We start from the raw sequence: 24386 nt of genomic DNA, 5'->3' as shown, positions 1-24386 counted from the left end.
TTTCAATAAACATATTGACACCACTATGACGGTTGCTTATCGCATGTATGGATTCTCAGTTAGAAGTACAAAAGGCTTCGAAACAGCTTTAACATTGAAATTACTTTATTTCACTTTTGTTCGATCTAGGCTGGTATATGCATCTGTTGTGTGGAGTCCCTACTATCAGGTTCATATCAATCAACTAGAAGCCCACAGAGGCGCTTTCTAAAATATATGTCTTTTAAACTTGAAGGCACGTATCCTACTGTAGGAATGCCCTATTATGAATTGCTTGTAACTCACAATTTTTGTAGTCTCGAGGTAAGGCGTTAATATTATTCATTTCTTTTTTATTCAAGGTCATAAACAATATAATTACCTGCTCTCAATTGTCACATATGTTGAATTTTTGGGTTCCTAGACAGTCATCTAGGTATACTGTCACTTTTTATCTCAACCCGCCAACAAATATAATGAAAAAATCTCTAATTTATACAATGTGCGATATCTCTAATTCTGTTAGTCGTGTTCTAGATATATGCAACTGCCAGATTATACAAATCAAAAGACATTTCTTAGCTAACTGACAGTTCTGTTTTTAAATTTTTGTGAATGCCACTGTTTCCCTCTATTCTGTATTTTGGTTCATCCTGTAAATTAGTGTATGAAATAAATTAATAAAATGAATAAATAATTGTATTTTTACGTAATGATCATGATTCTGCAGCCTGATCATTGCTACATCTTGGAATCTGCAAAATTTTTGGAATCTCATTTAGAGATACGGTTGATACAGGTAGTTAATATGTATGACATTTAAACTACCTCTGAATTTTCAAATACAAAAAAAAATCATTTTGGAATGTTGCTTAGATTGACCCCTTGTATTCGAATATAGATTCATGGCTTTCTATAGTTTTCAGAAAATTTGATTCTGACTATATTTTTTTTTAATAATCGGTTGAAAAAGTCATTTTCACGATTTTCACACTTCATATCGAGCAGTGCCATCTTTGAATATGAAGGAATATTCCTCAAACGAATACCTTTTCGTGGATTCAATTCACTTTGCGTGCGTGTTTGAATAAAAATCGAATTAGCATTAACAGTATCCGTTTTTACCACATACTTTTTTATACTGGCACGAATATTCATTGAAAGCATAACAGTTTCATCTGAATATCCTTGTTTTTTATCATTATAATCAATGATTCAGTGTTCACAGTAGTAAATACGATAATTTGAATATTGTTGCAGAAATAAATTTAGAAAAAAAAAGCGATTTAAGTTCAAATCATAGATTGATTCAAAAATGGACAGTATTCTTCTGAATTGTAAATTTTTGTAAACTAGCAGAAATTCTCTCGTTAACTTTCTGACTCCTGCGTGTACTTTGTTACGATTTTTCTTCCATTTACTATCTTGGAATATTCAATCAACATTTTTTTTAATAATGTTTATTTTAGAAAATGCCAGAATTATTTTTGTAAAAATAATTACAACATGTAATAAAATGACGTCACATACAATTAGGTATGTTTCAAAACTGATGTTTTAAAAAAAGCTCAACACAATAGGGTTCTAGATCTACAAGTATCTTTATGATTTTTTTTTAAATTAATTGCTACTAGCAGAATGTCTAACAAGTACTGGTAACTTGATGTAAAATTTCATTGTCATATAATAGGGAGATTTTTCAGTTAGTCTCAATGTATGATATGGATAAATGAGGTCATGCCTCCTAATGTTATATTTGTGTTCTGTAGCATCAAGATTAAAAATTTCTCTATTTTTAAACAAATACATCAAACATTCAAAAATATACAGAGCATATACAGTCATGATGTTATTATTCTTAAAAACTGTTCGACAAGAGTCCTTATAATGTTTGTAATTGATTATTCTAATTACTCTTTTTTGTATAACAAATAGGTATTCTACTTGTATTCTTGTTGGATCCCCAAAAAATTATTCCGTATCTCATGACAGTTTCAAAATTTGCAAAGTAAAGAAATAAAGCTGCTTGCTTTTCTAGATGTTTACTGATTATTCTCAGTCCATAGGACACTTTTCCAAGCTTCGAAGAGATTTATGTTTTGACCAGTTCAGCCATTCATCAATGTAAACACCCAAAAACTTGGTGTCATGCGATAACTGAAAGGAATTATTGAAAAATGATATATCATTTGGGTTTTCCTCTGCTGTTAGAAAGTTTCCAAATAGCAACACTTTAGTTTTCGACTCGTTCAATACTAACTTATTTGTTTTCAACCAGTTTTTTGTTTTCTGAAAAATGTAACAACAGTTTACCATCATCTCCGAATATGTTTCTCCCCCTGCCAGAAGGCTTGTATCATCAGCATATATATAAATCATTCATAAATATAACGAACAACAGTGGGCCCGCTACAGTTCCTTGCGGTATACCTATAGATGTTGTTATAATATCAGATTTGAAGTTTTTTGAGTCTTTAGTGATACTGACTCTCTGTTGTCTGTTTGCTAAGTATGAGTGAAACCATGAAAGCATTTCCTCTTATTCCATATTTCTCTAATTTGATTAACAAAATTTTATGATCTAGACAGTCGTATGCTTTTGACAAGTCAAGAAACATACCCAGAGCTAGATGCCGTTTTTCCATCATATCAATTATGCTCTGCGTATATTGGAAGATTGCCGTTTGTGTTGATTTTTTTTGTAAGTAGCCATGTTGATAATCACTGAAGATATTACACTCATGAAAAAACTGTATAACTTTATTAAATATTGCGGTTTCAAATAATTTAGAGAAACTTAGGAGTAAGCTTATGGGTCTGTAATTTTCAATACAATTTGTATCCCCTTTTTTGTGTAATGGTTGTATAACTGAAAGCTTGAGTTGCGAAGGAGAAATGCCAAAATTCAAGGAATTGTTAATTATGTGTGATAAAATATCTTCAATTACTATTGTGTATTTTCTTATCAAACAAGTTGGAATTTCATCTTCTCCGCTTGAATTTTTGTTCTTCAAATTATTTGACATTGCAACCACATCATTTGGAGTTAATGGTTGTATACACATCAACTGAGCGTTTTCCATTATTTCACAAGTTCATTATTTTTCTCAACTAATTTTGAGGATATTTTGCTGAAATAATTTTTGAATTTATTCGATATATCGATTGGATCACCCTGTATGTCACAGCTTTGCTCCTTTACTTTGCCGGTAATTTCGTTGCAGATACTCCACGTACATTTTGTTTTGTTATCAGAATTTTTCATACGCTCTTTATAATTTTTCTGTTTTGACGAAATTAACAACTTATCATACTCAGTTTTTGTTTTCAAGTATTTATATTTGATAGTTCCATTCGTTTTGGATAGACATAGAAATGTATCTAACCCACTTTTGTATTCCTTAATTTGAGAATCCGAGTAACAATTTTTGTTTTTACGATAATGTATGTATTTGATTGGAAAACATTCGTTGAAAATATTTATAAAGTTATTGATGAACATCACCCATTGTTTGTTTACTTGCTCATTTTATATTTCATAGATCTCTGCCCAATCCTCATCATTTTGTTTTTCGACAATTTTTTTATGGCTTCCTCTGTGAAACATCTTTTGTGGGTACCTTTCATTGAGCTTCGCAAATTGAGTTTACATGTAATCATTTGGGCTGTATGATCTGAAGCATGAGTCTCAAGTACTTTTGTAATGTAAGTACCCCTATAATTTGTAAAAATATTATCAATGCAACTTTTGGAATTTTTTGTTATGCGTGTATATTCATCAATAACTTCATACACATTAAAAGAGCTAGCTAGAGCTAATAGTTTTGATTTTTAATTTATTATTTTCTTTCAGTTCAATGTTGTAATCACCTGCTATAAAGACTAATTTATTATCACTTGTGACTTTTGATAACAAATATTCAAATTTATCAAAAAATATACGCATTGAACCTCCACAAGGTCTATATAAAGATACAACTATCATTTTTTTATCAGAAAGGGAAACTTCAATACCTGAACATTCGAAATTTCCTTCAGCTGACAGTTTAGATATATTCTTTAAACTTTTATAGTTTATCCCATTTTTACAATATATAGCACTTCCCCCATGTTTGTTTTCTGTACGACAAAAGGATGCTGTTAGATTGAATTTTTCTATTCCAATACATTTCATTTGGGTAATTGATTTCCAATGCTCAGTAACACATAAAAAATTGCAGTCACTATTGTTCGCCAAAAAATGTTCTATTTTCTCCACACTGTTTCCTATAGATTGCATGTTTTGGTGCATGAGACCAATATCTCTAGAATTGTGTTCAAGCTGTGAGGAACTTTCTTCAACATTTGATTTTTTTATTGAAAATCCTCTGCGCTAGTGCTGAACTGATTGAACTTACGAAAGTTGAACTTACGAAATGCTACTGATTTGGGCCACACTGCAGGGTTGTAAATACTATCTTTGAATTTATACTATAGTATTTTTCGTTCGTTATTGTTTTAAGCTTATTTAAAAACAATATTTTCAACTTTCAGTTCGATGTTCTTTGAAAGCGTGTTATTTTTTTTAGTTTTTTAAACTATATTTATTTTTCATTTTTCAGTTTTTGTTATGAAACCGTGTTTTTTAGTCTTTTCGAACAGATTTTAAACAGATAAACAGATTTATTTTATCTAAACTTTGGGATCAATCAGCCGTATATTGTTTAGGAAAATGACCATTGGATATTTTCCGATTCCGAAGAGGGAGCCTGAATATCAGCTACCAAACCCAAGGCAGCAGGCGCGGAAAGGAGGGTTACAAATAAGGCGGGCGTGTTAATAAAAAAAACATTTTTCAAATGAAGAAATACATGTAAAGTGAGTTCGAATTATATTAAGGAGGTTACGTAAAGCGCCATCTGCCCCGCGAATAGATCAAGCAATAATGTCGATAATTCTGTCAAAAACAGATCCCGAGCTTGAGAGTAACAAGCAAACAAACATACAGGTGAAGCTAATGAAAGCGTATTAAAAAAATTGTTGACTGGATTCTCATACGGTTTTCACCAATACCAATGGACGGAGTGATTCCAGAAGGTTCGTGTGTTTAGTCGAATCAACGAATTCTTTTCTTTGAAAGTCTTCAGAAAGAGTTTCAAAGAAGAGAAAATTTAAGCGGGAATTTAATTATTTACATTGTTTGAACAATACTCATATAGTATTGCGTGATTTTTCGAAAGAAATCTTCTTATAATTATTAGGTTATTTTAAAAATGTTTTATGAGTCTATGTTGAACTATGATATCTTAGTGAATACTTATTAAATTTAATCGTCATTTTTAAGCGTCATTTAAATCAGTGCACTTTTGCCATCTTAACTCGAGTCGATTAATTCCATCAGCATGAAAATTGTGTCCTCGAGATTCGATGCAGTCAAGGAAACTCGAGATTCGATGAAGTCGACGAAGGGCGTTTTTGTCTGGTCCTAATTGGCGAAGGTTTTACCGGAGAGAGAGTTATCGAAGCGCTTGAAAAGATCGGTTGGCGAGAGGTGCGAAGAGTATGGTGGGTGAGGCAGAATTTCAATGTTCATTTTGTCCAGTGCGGACTGCTCCTCACGCAATTTCAATACATTCCGTCACAATGTCTCGGTTGCGGAAGGTATAGTGAGTCACACCGGCCGCTGACCACCATACAGTAACCACTGTCTTTTGTGATAAGTTTTCGCCATTGGAAAGTGCCTGGGTGGCTCATCGATGTCCAACTACTGTCCTGAACGTCTTTGGCTGTTATTCTGTTATCGTAGAGGAACCTCTTTCATCACACGTGACGATCCAATGCAAAAAAGGATAATTTTGTCGATCTGTCTAATCGTGGGGCACCATCTTTACGAGCTTTCTTATCTCTCCAACACGTTTTAAACCATCAAACATCGCATGGAAGCTGATGGCCAGTTCTTTCGCCATTCCACACAGGTATCTTTTAGTAACCCTCGACTCACACATGCGATGTAATTACCACATAAACCAAGTAACGAAAACTATCAGACTCTTATCATTCAAATTCAAATACCTGAAGAAAATTCTAGATATAACTCACCTGAAGATACTTTATCACGCACTGGTCACGTTTACAGTATGTGATCCTTTCCTGGGGCGCAGTAGTATCTGTACATCTGAAAAAACTAGAAATTCTTCAAAGAAAAATATTAAAAATAATTTATAAAGAAAAAAATACATACCCAACAAATGATTCATTCAATGAAACAAAAATTTTAGATCTTCGAAAATAATATGTGCATAATATAATCATATATACTCCCAAAAATCAGCATATTCTGCAACAAACAGAACGCAACTATGATACCCGCAGTATAACTCAATATAAAGTACAAACAAATCTGGTTAAAAAAACAAAAGGCCAAAAATGAAAAATTCCCAAATTATTTTTTTGCCTATATCTTCTTCATTCGCAGACATATTGAAAATCTGTGAACATTTTACTATTGGCACTTGATGTAAGCTATCAGAATATGTCCATGAATCTTTTATATAGGGTGTCATCTGACTTGGGCCACCCCCATCTTCGAATTTTTAAATACGGACCTGTATATTTTGTTGTAGTTTTTGGATCGTAGACGTTCACTTCATACTGAGAAATTAAAATGTATTTTATATTTCGGGATGTTTCGATAATATTTGATTATAATTGGTTGAATTATTTCCTTTTAAATTACGGTCCTGGAAATTGGTTGTCTGAGTTAAATAAAAACACGATACCAACTTTCACGTCTCCCTATGTACCGTAGAGTTTTTAGAGAGTTTTTTTTATTTTTAGGTACCTATTCATATTTTTTCATATTTCCATTGCTCTAAGCGTTTTCTACAATGAAATTCTAATAAGAAAGCCTTTTATGATTATCTGAAACATATCTACAACAAAAATATATTATATGTGTTTTGATGAGCAGAAAAAGAAATTATAGCAATAATAACATCCGAAACGAACACTATAATTGCAATGAAAATTGAAATGAAGTAATTTATACACACAAAAAAATTAATGGTGCAATAAATGTTCAAATTGGAGTCCTTCCATTTCGAGACAAATAATGGTCCAATAAGATGGCCTGCAAGATCACCAGATCTTACTACATATTTTGGACCATTTTCTATGGGGGACATTGAAAATTACGCTGGCAGAGAGATAGAAAATGTGAAAGACTCGAGATTGAGGATTTTGAATGATTTCGCAACAATACAGCAAATAAGTGTATTGAGGGCAATGAATAATATATAAAACCGAGATCAAAAATGTCAAAAATGTGTTTTTATTTAACTCAGTCAACCAATTTCCAGGGCCGTAATTTAAAAGGGGATGATACCCACACAATTATAAACAAATATTACCGAAACATCCTGAAATATAAAGTTGGAGTGTATGGAGTGAATGTCGACGAAACAAAAACTACAAAAAAAATACAGGTCCGTATTTATAAATTCAAAGATGTAGGTGACCCAAGTCAGATGACACCCTGCATAAAAGATTCATGGACATATTCTGATACCCCACATCAAGTGCCAATATCATAATGTGGACAGATTTTCAATATGTCTGCGAATAAAGAAGATATAGGCAAAAAAATAATTTGGGATTTTTTGGTTTTTCCTGTATATCTCCGAAACCAAAAAAGCTAAATTCGATTTTTTTACATCACTGAATAGGTTCTAATTATATATGATATAATCAGTTTCAGTTATTTTACATCTATATCTTTATATAATTTTCATTTATATCCTTTATAATTTTATTAGATATATTCATATTTTATAATGTTCATTCAAGTATGTTTTGATATTTATATATTCACAACTGTTTTCCATACCACTTCTCAACATAAATTAGTTTTTAAAGTTATGAAATAAGATAACCCATGCGCAACCGTAAGGTTTTAAATGGAATTTCCCATTGTTTATTTACTAATTGGACTAGATCAAGGTAAAAGACCGTGTGATAAAAAAACAAATGTGAATAAACGTTAATATTTTTTTTCCACCGTAGTGTGCGCAGGTCAGGCCTTATCCCCCGAAGCCCCGATACATTCGGGAGGGCGCACCAGCATTATCAACCAATGACCACTCCCCACACCGTGGGGTAAGTGATCATTGGGTCCGAGAATCATGTGAACTGAGCAAGCGCAGTGAGCCAAGAACGACAACCTTCTGCATCTGTGGGGCTAAGATTTCTGCCTTAGAGCGGCAAGCCGGTATGATTTTAAGATTCGAGAGTAGAGAGGACATCATTCCACCAAGGACTCCAATAATCAGAACAACCATCTTGACAGAGTGATCTGGATAGAGGCTGCGGAGTTCGAAGAGAAAATCTCGATATTTTATCCGTTTTTCCTTCTCTTTTCCGACGATATTCGTCTCGCCAGGAGCTGAAAACTCCACGACAAATATCGTTTTGGTCTGGTGGTCGAGAAGGACTACATTAGGCTTATTAGCTTGTATGAGCCTGAAAGTGGGGAACGAATAGTTCCAATAAATTCGGCACTTCTCGTTCCCCACAACGGATTCAATATCCCCCGGAGCGTAGGGCAACACCGGTGTCTCGTCAATACCGTAAGAGTGCCGTAGATGATAATATAGCACTCTTAGGGCCGCGTTATGTCGATGGATATAGGCCGAGACCGCATATGCTGGACATGCTGATAGCAAGTGCATTAGGGTCTCGGCCGCCTCGCGGCAGGCCCTGCACCTTGTGTCAGGAACCTCTATACCCATCATGCGACTGCGGTAGACTGAGGTGTTGGAGACACCATCCTGGCAAGCCATGATGAACCCCTGACCTGAAAAAAGCGAACGTCAGGCGCTTGGATAAGCCAAGGTCTTATTATTGTTATTATTATTATTATTATTATCATCATACAACATAGTGCGTGAGTTACAACTTCGAAATAATTTTTCTTTATTTCAGTTTTTTATAGAGGTCATGGAGAGCAACTCCGTTTCTCCAATGCCAGAATTAGCACCTATAGCCGAATTTGATAAGACCCCACCCACTCCCCCAGAAGATACTTTACCTATGGATGACCTACCCCCACCACCGACCACTGTCACCGTCCAAGAAGAAAAAGAGAAAGAAGCGTAAGTACAAGAAATTCCAAAATGTTAGTTTGTCTTCTTATTCTACCTTATTCTACATGAAAAATGAAAAACATAAAAAAAAGGAATGAACAAATATCAATGATAGTTATTTAAAAAAATTCAAAAACACACTGAAAGAAAGTTTTTGAAACAAATTGCCATCACGAATAATTATTGAATTAAGTATACAGAAATTACATTTTTATTACGTTATACATTAACATAGATATTAAAATTGATTCAATCATATAAATTCAACTTACAAGAAATATTTTCACTCCCAAACTCTTCAAAGGATTACAGAATATACACTAATTTTGTATGTACTACTGAAGAAGTAAAAAGCCACAAATGGGTTTCTTCTAAATGATTGAAGAGCTCAGTGGATAGACAATTTAGGTGACATTTTTGAAACAATATAGCAAGATAAGTTTTGAACAAATGATCAGTTCAAGGTTTGTTGAAATTTTTTTTTATAATAACTAAACTAATGTATACCAAGTTATTATTATGAAGAGAAAATATTTGTTTGCATGTAGTGTAGATAAACTCGAAAACTAGTTTAAAAATTTCGAACATTCTTCCACCTTCAGAAAGCTACATCATCAATTAATAATAATAAATTAAGGGTTTAAAAAGACTGAATCCTATAATGAATTTATTTCACAGTAGACCAAAAAAGGCATTCGAGTAAAATGTTATTTTCCTTCAAGAAATATCACTGGGTGATTTTTGATGAGTTGGGCGTACAACAACGCTTATAAATATAAAAAGTCATGACAAGACATAAATGACAATGATATATTCATTCAAAATAACAAACCTAGATGAAACACCCTATAAATTTGGTTATTTTGTCAATTGTGACTCATTTATTTATACTTTTTCGAAACTTTTGGATAGGTTGAATCATTTGCTGTAAAAATCTAAGTATTTGTATTGAAATTTGCAAATTTTATTCGACCCCAACAAAATAATGTATGGTTTCAATGCAAGAGGGATTATTATTAAATATTTTGAATGTTCATATAAGGTATACAATAACTACTAATCATTAATCATTCAAAAATAGCCTTAATTCAACATTTTGTGGATGGCGCACAATCAATACTAAGAAGTGGATGCTTTTGTCAATGGTGTCATATTAGTAAATGAGTCAACATTTTCAAAAAACGTAATTGAAAAATCTTCAACAATGGGCTCTAAAAAATCTAATTCTGTCTGAGAAACAGTATTTCAAGAAGCGGGGAACTTCAACGACTAGAATGATATAGGTAATGATATCAACTATCGCTGAGAGTTTACCTTTTCACCTGGGTCTATCATAATCAAATAACCAATGGAATCAAATATTCAAATATGATTGTAACTAAACATCAGAATTTTGCAAAAATGTTTCTTGTGTTACATACACGCTTGCTTTATACGGTGTCTCTCAAAAAATAAATTTTAAATATAAATGCGGAATACTGACACCAGAAACAATGACGCAGCGACCAGCTCCATAATCCTTTTGCACATGCAAAACAGGATGCGGAATTTGAATTGAAGGGGTTATATTTTAAGGAGTGATTAATTTTTGGGAAAGAAAGTTTTTGGCTTTGGCTTGATACAGTGTTCCATGTGAGTGCAATTTATTACCATTCATTAAAAATAGAACTCATGTGAATGATATCTGATTTTTATTCCACAACGAATGTTTGAAATACAAACTGAGTAGAGAAAAGTATCTTCTGTATAATTCAGTGTTCATATAGAAGTATTTGCTTCGAAAAAAAATTTTTCTTTCGTGTAATTCAATGTTTATATGAAAGTAGCTGTTTCAGGAGGACTTTCTTTCAGTTTGTGTCTGAAAGTTACTTCTTTGCATGATCTACACATCCATGTATAGAGTTACTTATTTTCAAATTGATTACTTCCTTCCTTCCTTTGGAAGATTCCCTCATCCCTTTTTTTTTGTATCAAGATGGAGTAGTAGAAAGCCAAAAACTTTTTTTCCCAAAAAGGATGCGGAATATTTTGTTGGTGCAGGAAAAGTGGATTAAATTGCACTGTAGCTTGCTTAGAATGCAACGGTGACAGCTGTACTAACCCTTCACCTATAATCCACATCAATAAAATCGATAACGACTACAGTAATGAACAATTATGTTATAATGTATATACAGTGTGTCAATTTTTGAAACTTACAATGGGCTATATCTCACGAACGAAAGCTGATATCGAAAAATACTTGAAACTATTTCTAGGATAGTAAGAGCGAACTAAAGTGAAATGGAATAAAACTCACCCCCAACAACCCCCTAGGCCCCACACACCAGAACACAAAAAGTTCAAATTGCAAAACCCTACTTGTGATACATTATTTACTATTAAATGTAAAGAATTCAGGCCAATCAACACTTTACCTCCGATTGAGAAGGTACTTGAAACAGCAGTATATAACCAACTAATAGAATATGTGGAAAAAAAACGACATTTTAATCAACAATCAATCGGGTTTTCGCAAATTGCATTCGTGTGAGTCATCAGTGCAACTATCTCTAAACAAATTTAAATCTGAGCTGGATAATAATAAGTTTGTTGTAGTCGTGTTCCTTGACCTCAAAAGAGCATTTGAGACCATTGATAGGTCTATACTACTAGCCAAATTGAATATATATGGAGATGAGGGCAAAGTGTATAATTGGTTATCTAATTACTTGACCAACAGAAAACAACGGGTAAGAGTTAAAGACATGTTCTCTTGTGAAATTGACAATTACGTTGGAGTTCCCCAGGGTAGTGTTCTGGGACCCCTTCTATTCATACTATATTTAAACGACATGCCATTGTTTGTCAACTGTGAATTTATGAACTTTTTTGCTGATGATACTCTATTGGCATGTAGCGATGTGAACCTTACGATGGCTATACAAAAAATGAATAATACTCTAGCAAGTGTCAACAAGTATTTAAAAATTAATAAACTCAAGCTGAATGTGATGAAAACTGAAGCGATGATAATCACCACCAAGTTTAAATACAGCCAAATAGACTCTAAAACTATTAATCTCAACATTGATGATGACAGAATTGAAATAATGAATTCAACTAAATATCTGGGATTCCAGATAGATAACACTCTATCGTTTGATGAACATTTTGAGTATATTCATAAAAAAATTTCAAAGAAATTATTCTTTTTTTCTAGAATTGCCAATAATCTTTCAACGGAGTCAAGTATCACAGTTTACAAGTCAATTGTTCAGCCACACTTCGACTATTGTTCCTCTATCCTATATCTATTCAATCAGAATAAATTGTCTCAACTCCAAAAACTTCAGAATCGTGGTATGAGAATCATTTTGAAGTGCCGTAGAGATACTCCTATCACTATTATGCTCAATGTTTTAAATTGGCAATCCATTTCCCGAAGACTGCTATACTTCACAATGATCTTCGTATACAAAATATTGAACAATTTAGGACCATCTTATTTTAATCAGTATATTGTCTTTCATCACGATATTCACCACCACTTCACTCGAAATAATAATAACTTATATATTAACAGAACAAAAAACAAAAATACTATGAACTCATTGTTTTTCAAGGGTTTTGATCGGTTCAACAAATTACCTAATGCAATTAAAAATAGCCCATCTCTGAACATGTCCAAAAATGAACTGAAGAAATTTGTTTTAAATGAACAAATATGATATGTATTATGTCTTTGTTACCTGTAGCTGTAATTTGTATAATTCCATTCATCTAATGTTCGTTATATATTTCAAATAATTATGTAATTTATCTATCTACATGTTCCATTGAAATTTTTCGAATGTATAATGTTGCTGTTTTTGTAGTAATGTCTTTAAAAATATTTTATTGAACTTATGTTTGTCATACATTTGAGTCATTTCTAGATGTAACACATACCTTTTTTTATTTCTACCATTCTAGTTGATTTGTATATTATTAGGATCCTATTTAAATAAAGATCTATCTATCTATCATTGAAACGACTATAAAAATGCTATCCAATAGTATAAATAATAATTGTACAGCGTGAAGCGATAATTGTGAAACTTTGGCTTAAATGGAGTATTTAATGAGGTTTTTGTTGCACTGCAAATTTATTGAAAATGTCAATTAAGTAAATGTTCAAAGTGGGTTCCGTTGTTTTGTTAACAATAATACAGCCTATTTTCAAATTCTGCACAAACTTTGGCAAATGTTGTTCTGAAAATGGCGCGACATGCTTGAATAATTCTTTCTCGCAATTCCCCAAGTGATACAGGTTGAGTTTTATAAAGTTTTATCGAACCTTTAATTGCCTTGGTCGCCCCTTTGGGGCGACCAAGGCAATTAAAGGTTCGATGGTGTTTTCTAGCATATCGAGATAAATGTTGCCATTTGAATTGCCTGGTATGAACAAGGGACCAATTATAGCATCGCCTAATATTCCTGCCCAAACATTCAGTTTTTCAGGATATTGAGTGTGACCTTCTCTGAATCGATGTGGGTTCGCATCACTCCGATACCGACAGTTCTGTTTATTTACATCACCATTCAGCTAAAAGTACTTTCATCACTGGAACAAATATTGTTTAACATTCTCGGTTCAACGCGAATTCTTTCAGTCATAAGTTCACAAAACTCAATTCGTCGGTCTGGATCATCATCGCCTAATTCTTGAAGAATGTGTGTTTTGTACGGGTAAAACTGTTGTAATTTCAACACCTTTCTAACCGACTCATGTAAAAGTCCTGTCACTGCAGATACTTGACGTGTTGATGCAGTAGGCTCCATTGCAAAATTTCCAAGGACCTCAATTTGGGTTGCTTCGTTCAGATCTTGGGGCATTCCTTTTTTTATTTTGCACTGATCCCGTTTCTCTGAACTTTTCAACTAAATCGCGGACGTACACGTGACTTACATTTCTGTCCGGATGCCTTTCATGAAATATTTGAGCTGGTTCTGGAAGGCAAATATGAAAATTATCTCCACGCGCTCAGGAATACTGTAAACCATCATGACAACTACAGCTGAATGACAGTACAGATCGTATAAATGATGAAAACTAATGACATTTACTTAATTGACATTTTTAATGAATCTGTAGTTCAACACAAACCTCATTAAATATTCCATTTAAGCCAAAGTTTCACAATTATTGCTTCACCCTGTTATTATTATTATGTATACCATTGGATAGCATTTTTTATAGTGATGTACTTGTGATGTGTCACAAGTAGGGGTTTGCAATTTAAACTTTTTGAGTTTTGGTGGGTGCGGCCTAGTGGGTTCATGTGGTGAGTTCTCTTTCGTGTCACTTTAGTTTCCCCTTACTATCCAAAAAAAGGTTTCAAGCATTTTTCGATATCAGCTTTCGTTCGTGAGTTATAGCCCATTGTAAGTTTCAAAATTGACATACTGTATAGCTCATAATATTTGCTATAACTCGTTATTTTTTGTGAAATATGATGAAGTTAACATTAAAGTTACTACGCAAATCAGGTATTATTTTAAAAATTTGCTCTAAATATGGTTTTCCTTGTTTTTTTTTATTATACTGGTTGTAATGAAGATGGGACATTTTTGAAAAGTTTTATGAATATTCATTGACTGGACCTGTATTCCGAGATAATACGATTTTAACGCCTCACGGCACTCCATTATATAGAAATTTCAGTATATTGAGTGGAATTGGATATGATTTATTTTAAATCTGAATTTTGGAATTTCTCAACTCACTTTGAATTGAAAAATATTTTAATATCTCTAGAATGATACATGATAGACAGATCACCTGAATAATTTCCAAATATATAGGGCGTTTCCTTTGAAATAAGCAAGATTTTTCGCCAATTTATTTTATAACCCTAAGTGAAGATGGATTGAAACCATTGAATCCAGCTAAACAAAATATATCGACTAGAACCACCGTGAAATCTATAGACGTATAAACTTTCATTCTTTCGATTTCGCAAGTAATCATTCTTTGACAAAATGAAACTTCCTTTCCTCATATATTGTACAAACAAACTATCAATTTATTATGAAGTAATTGAAATCGATAGGCTAGAAATAAAAATGTGATGAGAACGATGACACGGTTTCGGAATTGTTTAATGAACGTGCCGCAGGTACAATATTACCTTGAATGATTTTTACAGGGACGTCTCAAGTGTATAACTGAAATCATAGCTCCACAGGGTTCAACCATAGAAAGCTTCCGTAGGTGGAGCTACTGATGATATACAGGGCTTTTCATGATGAGCGTTAATTAGCCGTTTCTGACAAACTATTCAACGGATCAACCTGAAAATATCACAGTATGCCTAAATCGATATGACCTACACGCCTGAAATATTTCAGACGAAGCGGCGTTGTCGCTTCTACTATAAAGTAGCGGCTTCTTTGATTTTTCAAATGGAACACCCCGTATATATCATATTATGATTCATTATCAATTTGTCAACAAATTCATATACTATTTCCCTATACCTATCTATTACCGTTTAGAAGATATAAATTAATATAGATATTTTTTTTACCAAACATGAACTTTTATAAATGCTGATAATCTTGAACTCTCTTGCACTAAAACGATCAAATTTGAAATGGAGTGAAGTGATACTATGAGGATCTTCACTTCGAGTCATATTTTCATTTGCCTCATACAGGATCTTCAAAAAATGTGAGCTCTACATCCAATTTAAGATTAACTTTATTCAGATGATACTATTTCTATTTTGAACCGTTTTCGAGATAAACTGTTTCAAACGGAAACTGACGTGGTTTTCTTGCTCGTTTTTTGAATTCATCACTTATTTTGGATATTCAACATTTTTTTATACTGAGTAATATTTCTTTTTGATCCAGTTTTTCAACTGTCTCAGGTCAGTCAATTCGAAATTGGTATGTACCTACCTTAGAAAAAGTTACAATTTTTATACATTGAGGTATTGGTCTCTAACGTACAACAGTACACATTATTATTTTTTAATAGTGTGCTTTGGAAAAATAAATAAACCAATTATTCAACGTCAGACTTTCGTTGGTGGTTTGACTGATTGTGATAGCTTCCAGTTATAATAGAATAATGTCAAGATTAGGTTACAGTAATGAAGATTTCTTGAATTTATTAATAATTTATGGTGAGTGCAATAGAATTGCAAGTAGAACAAGCCGAGTATTTCATGAAAGATATCCACAACTTCCGAAGCCGAATAATAATGTGATAAATCGACTACTAAAAAACTGTAGGTTGAATGGTACCTTCCGTCCAAAAATCATTCGTAAGAAGACTAAAGTGGATGATGACGACAATGGTATAACAGTTTTGGGATACTTTCATGCATTTCCAAATGCTTCTCTGCACGAGGCTGAAAGGGAGATAGGTACACCCTACGTGACAATTTGTCGAATTCTTAATAAGCATAAATGGCATTCCTATAAGTTCTACTGGGTCCAACATTTGAAAGAGACTGATTTACCTCGTAGAGTGAAATTCTTTGAATGATTACTTGTCAAGACTCAAGAGGATGAACATTTCCTTGACAATATCATATGGACAGATGAGGCCAAGTTCACAAAAAATGGAGTTTTCAATAGACACAACAGACATTATTGGGCGCCAGAAAATCCCCATGTTGTCCGCCAAAGGAGTTTTCAAGAAAGATGGCAATTAAATGTATTTTGTGCCATAAAGAATGAGCCAATTTTTTATATCGAGTTTTATGATGATAATTTGAATGCATCAAAATATGAAGATTTACTGAGGAATGGAATTCAAATGATTTTAAATAATAGATCAGGAAGAGAACGTGTATGGTACCAAATGGATGGTGCTCCACTCCATAATTCTCATTCATTCAGCGAAGCTTTAACCGAAATCTTCGAAGACAGATGCGGATTGGTAATAATGGACCTTTTCGTTGGCCTCCTAGAACACCAGATGGCAATCCATTAGATTATTTCGTGTGGGGTTTCATTAAAAATATGGTTTACTCTACTCCAATAACAACAATGGAAGATATGAAATCGAGAGTTACAACTGCTTTCAATAGTTTGACTCCAGACTTGATCAGAAGCGCTACACATGACAATCTTTTGAAGAGATTACATGTTTGTTTAAGAAGAGGTGGAGATGTGTTTGAACATATTCTGAAATACACTGACGATTAAATTAACTCATTAATTTATGGGTTTATTATTTTCAGTTCGTGTTTCAGCGTTAATAAAACTATTGTTTGAAGAAAAGTTTCATTCGATGGTTGAGGAGTATTTTAATAATCATCTTTTCATTGTATTATCTGTGACTAATTGAGAAACATCAAACGAAATCTGTTTTACAAAAATGACTGATGAACAAGGAAACCATGTCAATTTCCGTTTGAAACAGTTTATCTCGAAAACGGTTCAAAATAGAAATGGTTTTATCTGAACAAAGTTAATCTGAAATTGGATGTAGAGCTCAAAAATGTTGAAATATACAGGGTGTTCCATTTAAAAAAATTGAGTTCCACTAATTTTTTCATGAGATCAAAGTATCTGCATTTTTTGAAGACCCTGTATGTGCAAATGAAAATATGACTCGGAGTGAAGATCCTCATAGTATCACTCCAGTCCATTTCTAATTTGATCGTTTTAGTGAAAGAGAGTTCAAGATTATCAGCATTTATAAAAGGATAGGATAAATTCATCTGACTACTAATAGAAATACGAGGAAATACGAGTTCATACTGATTTCAGAAAAGCATTTGATCAGGTGGATCATGATGTATTACTGCAGAAATTAGAGAAGTATGGAATACTTACAAAATAGAGTTTTCATAGTTAAACACAATCAAAATATATCTCTAAAGTTCTCTATACCTTTAGGAGTCCCACAAGGTTCCAATATATGACACGTCACAATTACTTATTCCGAAAACTGAAAACCTCAGCCGTGAAAGTCTAAATCATTTTGATGTAAATACATTGATTCGCTTGTTATATCTACAATTCTTCATTCCTGAAATATTTTTTTCTGAATGCGACTCTGTTGTTAGCATGTGAAACGTGGGTGAAAATGACCAAAACAGTGGGTGTATCATTCACATAGTTATACGCGATCACTTTCGATTTCCTATCAAGAGGGCGTGTGAACTGGAAATGAACAGCAGTAACTTACATTTGCAAATGTTAACCAACTCAGCGGAATGCTAATGAATCCGCTGATGCTAGGAGGTCGACCCGAATAGACCAAAACAGAATGTAATTGTGTTAGTCGGATCATGAACACTGTATGTTTATGTTCATTTCAGGGGTAGTGAATAATGACATTTGATTATTCGAATGAAAGCAGATTATAAGGTAGTTATGTTTTTGATACTTTGGTCATCTTTTCAATAATTTTCTGGCTAACTAATGCACATAACTCACAACAACAAAAATTTAATGAAATACTTGATTCAAGAAGTACTGTCAGTTCAGAAAAAAACCGACATTGAGATTGAGCTATACAATTTTTTCTATGGTTGGCGAATTTGAAACACGTTCGAATAAATCAATTCATATGTTGATAGTGAAACCTAGAACCATGTTGGTGAATGAAAATAGATCAAAGTGGCTCACTGAGGAATTTGAAAGCTTGTCTATTGTGAAACCAGGTTTTAGTATTAAAAACTATTTAGAGTTCATACAGTTACTAAAGAAAAATGATTTCAATAATAACGAAATCCATGAATTCGTTTTTCTCACTAATTTGTGTATGGAACAAAACCAGTTCCAGGTTGAAGGTTGCTTTTATGAACAAGACTGAACAGCTATGGGTAACCCCTTGTCCTCCTACTTGACAAACCTGTTCATGAGCAGATTCGAAATGGAAACCAATGAAAAGTCAAAGTAACTTCCTAGAATATAGCTAAGGTATGTGGATGATATTTTTGCGATATTAGATAACAAAAAATCGAATATTGAGGACTTTGTTTCCTTTCTGAATAATAGATTTTCATCAATAAAATTCTCGTATGAGTTAGAAAATAAAGGACAACTTCCATTTCTTGGCGTTTTGGTAATGAGGAGCCAATATGGAGGGTTAGAATACGATGTATTTAGAAAAGAAACAAGCACTTACAGGTATATTTCTGACAGTTCACATCACTGTGGACGGCACAAACGTGCTGGGTTGAATTTTTTAGTGCATCGTCTATTGACTTTTCCTCTATCAAATGGGAGATTCACAAAAGAAAGACGTACGATACAGAAAATAGCAGCTACTAATGTTTTCTCGAGGGGTATTGTAGATGACATAAGTAAGAAGAAGTTTAGATAAAGAATCAACGAAATCTCGACTTGTATAGAAAGGACAAGATAATATATTTCAGTTCCATACCATCAATACACGAAGAACTTTGGAAAGATTTTCAAGAAACTAGGTATGATATGGTTTTTAAAACGAGTCATACACTACAGAGCCGTTTGGGAACTCCAAAAGACAAAGTCGAGAATTCGGAAAAGTCTACGATGCCAAATAAAATGGACAGACGAAAAGATCTATCGAAATGAAATATAACACTTAGCACACCTAAAATATGAAGGACTAGAAAAATCAGCAGTCGTCCATCATATTTTGCAACAAAACCATTCCATAGACTTCAGTTCATTAAAATTAGTTAGACAAGTTAACAACAACAGGCATATAGATGCCTATGAGAGTGTAGAAATAAGTAAACATGATAATATCATGAATAATTATAGTATAGTATATAGCTTGTTAAAATAATATTTCATTCAATATATGTACCTGAGTATTACATAAGGTAGATAAGTAGATAAGGCAATATGTGAAATTAATTTTATATAGCTTAGAATACTTCAATTATTAGATTTACTCGACTATTGCATAATGACACATTGTAAAATTAATTCAAGACACTCAAGACACAGGTACCTAGAACAGGTAGATACCTATATCTACGTATGGGGTCAAACCCGAAATGGTCGTATAAATAAAATTCACCAGTGGTATTTAGGCAAAAGTGTTTTTATTCATTTCATACAACTGATCATGAATTACCACACATATTATATCTGTATACCTGTTGGTATAAGTTTATTCTTCCTCTTGAAGATGATCACGTGTCATACATCTCAGGTTTTTTTGGAATCATTATTAATTTATTTCTACTCCTGAAATATTTTATTCTGAATTGATTAATCGTTTTCAAAAACGGTTTGAGATCATTTCATACGATACATAGTCAAATATCATTTCCAATATAATAATAGTAATGGCTGAAAATAAATGTAAAATTTGCTGAATATAGGTTTGAACTTCAGTCTATGTTAATTCAGTCCTAATAAATACCAAGAGTCGGAACATCTCTTATCTACATATTTTCGGCATAGTTGAACCCATTTCGTAATAATACGACCCTGATTATCAATTATGGAAATTCTGAGATCAAACTGTCCTCCAATGATGATATTCGACCAGATACAGTGGATTTGCACATAGATATATTTTTCAAATTTCTCTAGATGGATCAGACATGAACAAATATGCAGCAGAAAATGTGACTCCTTGTCGTTATAATCTATATGCACTTTCGAATCACACTGGATCTCCCTACAGCGGACATTATACAGCATTCTGCAGACATCCTCATACTGGCACGTGGCACGAATACAATGATTCACACGTGTCACCAATTTCACCAAAATCGTTTGTGAGTGTAGATGCATACAACCTCTTTAATGAAAAGGAGGGAACAAATTCACACCTTTGAGCGTTTTGAAATGTTATTTTTGTACTTTTGTTTTTAATGTTATAATGAATTATTTATGTAAGAAAAAATGCTTCAGGTATTGACAATTTAGGTTATCAATATTATAATTCCTTCTAATAAAAATTTATCAGTAGGAAAAAACATTTTCAAATAAGATGAAAACAGAATGATAGAAAGGTACACTTTTTTACACGCTTTATATTAGTATGTATGTTTGTTTGTTTGTATGTATGATTGTTTGCCTCTAACTCTCAACCTCGGGATTTGTATCGGCAGAATTATCGGCATTATTGCTTGATCTATTCGCTGGCAGATGGCGCTGTACGTGTCCACCTTGATATTTCTTGATCTATTCACGGGCAGATGGCACTGTATCAATGATTGCTTGATCTATTCGCGGGTAGATGGCGCTGTACGTAATCTCCTTGATATTTCTTGATCTATTCGCGGGCAGATCGTGCTGTACGTAACCTCCTTGATAGGTTGTTCGAAAGAAAATCAAAATGAAATACATTTTTTAAGAATTATGAGTGTTAGCGAATTTTTGTACTACAGATGAAATATTCAGATATTTAAATATTTTCAATTGCCCGTGAATTAGTAAAGAAAAAAGTTTTGAACGGTATGGGAGATACATTTTAAAATCTTATTCTATTATATGAAATGGATTTCAACAATGAAAATTTTATAGTAAATTGTACACTTGAAAAGTTCAGTTACTTAAATATTTCAAAAAACAGAAAAATTGTGCTTGACATAGGTACATGTGCATATCAAATCAAAAGATTGATTTGAAAAATAAAATTATTCACTGAAAAAATATTTTTAGTCCATTAATATTTTGAATGAAACTTCAAATCAAAACAAGACAGAATTGTTTATTGAAATTATTACTGAAAATTTTCCCTTCATTCGAAAGAAATTTTACAACTATCCGCCATCTATGTTGGAGTCTTACTGCATCTCAGTATTAGTATAAAATTTAAGACCTCAAACTTTATTATGTTGTTTGAGATGAATTTTATATTCGTGCGCCGTCTGTTGAAGATTTATAATACTAGTGACTAAAACTTAAAAAAAATATGTTCGACAATAAATCGGAGTGAAAAGTGAAGAAAAAAAATAGTTTAAAAAAACTAAAACACACGCTTTTATAGCATATGGAACTGAAAAGTGAAAAATGAATATAGGTTTAAAAAACACGCTTTTAAAGAACATCGAACTAAAAAGTTGAAAAATACTACTATTATTGTGAAAAAAGCGATGGGCGCTTGATATACAAAAAATATGGCACAAAGCGCCCACGCTTTTCAGTTTGATGTTCTTTGAAAGCGTGTTCTTTAGATTTTTAAAACTAAAACACTAAAACACGCGCATATTTGTTAATCATTTTCTGATATTCCTTTCGTTTTCTCACAGCAGCCAATTTCATTGTATTTCAGAGGTACTTAACGTGTATGTAATATTTTATAATCGACCACTTCCCGGCGCATACGCCAAATAATTGACTTTTATACACTTCTTTTTGAGGTGACATTGTTGCTATTTTGTAAGTATGGATTTAGTACTTCCGAGTACTGAAATTCTTTATGAAAATATTTTTTTTAATAATATAAGTTCAAATTTTTATATTATAAATCCAAAAATTGACAAGTACAACACAAACTTTTGTATGTACCGCGAATATTGCCACTAGCTAGAAGCCCCCAAGGCATAAAAATTTACTTAATGTCTTTATTGAATCAGTAATTATTATACTGAAAGAAGATTGATGTTTCCAATGTGATTCTTTTCCCTGAATCGCATTAATTGACAGTCTGTTGCGTTTACATTCGAATCGATTTCGAATGGAAAATCAGTTTTTTCAAAACAAAACAAAGTATTTTGTCAAAATAAGTCTTCTCAGGATACAGATTCAGGCAACGCTCGCATCATTAAAATTGGACTATCTCACTAGTACCCTGGGAGGGGGGATTTGGACTGGTAGGCCGTGTCCTTCATGTGAAGGTGAAACAAAGTATGATGAGTTAGTAACTCATCCTACATTTCAAGATGAGTTTCAGATTGATATTTACTGTAATTACAGATAAGAAAGCAGGATCTGAAAAAATCTGAAATGTATGATATGAGCTGTGTGTTTACTTTCGGAAAACATCTTCGTTGTTCCGTTGATTCATTATTAAATTATATTGACTGAAGATAGGATTGGCTTGATTGGTTCTATATTTCAACCCTTTTCGAATTATGCTGTTACCACGCCTACCTTCGTCATAGCTAATAAACGTTTTCAGTGACAAGCATCCCAAGTGTATTATCTTTAATGTAATTTTGTTATGATAACAAAAATACCAGTTCTCCCAGTTGCACATTAACTTGTTTACTCGAATACACCCTGTTAATGAGTAATGAAAAACAATTTCAGAAGTTCTTAATAACATTACTGTGAATTTAGTACTACAGAATTCCTTCATACATGAAAACGTAAGAAATTTTGAAAGGTACTTATTATATATAGTTAATAGTTTTGAATAGCTCCGGAGTAGGCAATATAGAATAATTATCTACTCTGAGTTGCAAAAGATTTTGACATCTGAAACATAGTTTATAAACTTCCTTTCGTAAACAATAGACTTAACTTCAAGTGCTACATTTATAAGGGTCTAATGAGGAACTTGTTTCTTCACTACGATCATGGCTTATCAAAATCTCCGAAAACAAATTAGGAGACCTGAAAAGTAAAACTGGAAACAGGACTCGGCGAAGGCCTTGGGACCAATTGGTTCCATTCCATTTGCATTACAGACTACTTGACTGGCTATTAGTATCAAGACCATAATGTGTACAGGTCAGATATATCAACAGGGTTTCTGAGGGCGCATTTGATAATACTTACCTATAATCATTCGTCCAGGCGTGCAGATGACTCAGTTATCCTAATCCAATGGAAAATTTGATGATGAAGGGAGGTATGCAGCTGGCCTTGAATATTTCAACAAGATGGACCGATAAAGAAAGATAAAAACATAAACGGAACAGGATAGAAGGCTTGAAACCGCTAAAACTAAGAGATGAAGAGACATAGCTGTCTGGGAAGGTGGAATATAGTGATACTACATCCCAGGCTGTCCTGGAACCAACATGCAGAGGGAGTGAAAAAAAAGCAGAGGTAGCACTGATGCTGGCTAGACGCACGAATGGAGAAATATTTGAGTTGGAACCAGACATGATTTATTGGCTCTACGTCATGGTGGTTGAACTAATGATAATCTGGTAACCAGAGATAAAACAAATGTAATGATGGAACAGGCAAGAGTGGCCAATTCAGACTGGAGAATTAGACGAGTTGAACAAGTTCTTCTCGAATCTTGTAATATATGTTCGAGATGAATTCAAATCATAACCTGGGAAGACTGGATAAAAAACTGTCATTTCGAGAAAGTTCTTGGCAGAAGTACCTGACGTACATACGGGTTGAAAACCAAGCATGGGACGGAAGCTGGAATTGACTGTGCGAGGA

At 33.1% G+C, this 24386-nt stretch overlaps 1 protein-coding gene across 3 annotated transcripts in view; it reads left to right on the top strand.

Annotated features, from left to right (window-relative positions):
• The window catches only part of nemy (cytochrome b561 family member no extended memory), a 306149-nt gene that overhangs the window by 50585 nt on the left and 231178 nt on the right, over positions 1 to 24386 (top strand). For 2 of the 3 annotated variants that reach the window (XM_074180148.1, XM_074180146.1), the window contains exon 3: positions 8938 to 9107. In XM_074180148.1, coding sequence (XP_074036249.1) covers positions 8953 to 9107 — 155 coding nt within the window. In that variant the 5' untranslated portion in view covers positions 8938 to 8952. The remainder of the gene's footprint in view (positions 1 to 8937; positions 9108 to 24386) is intronic. The other variant, XM_074180147.1, reaches the window with a different exon arrangement.

The sequence above is a fragment of the Leptinotarsa decemlineata genome, unplaced genomic scaffold (assembly GCF_025532065.1).
Source record: "Leptinotarsa decemlineata unplaced genomic scaffold, Ldec_3_MD MMD2_tig00026294_RagTag_RagTag, whole genome shotgun sequence".
NCBI lineage: Eukaryota > Metazoa > Arthropoda > Insecta > Coleoptera > Chrysomelidae > Leptinotarsa > Leptinotarsa decemlineata.
Note: the sequence above shows the minus strand (reverse complement) of the source record. Positions and strands in the feature narration are given on the sequence as shown.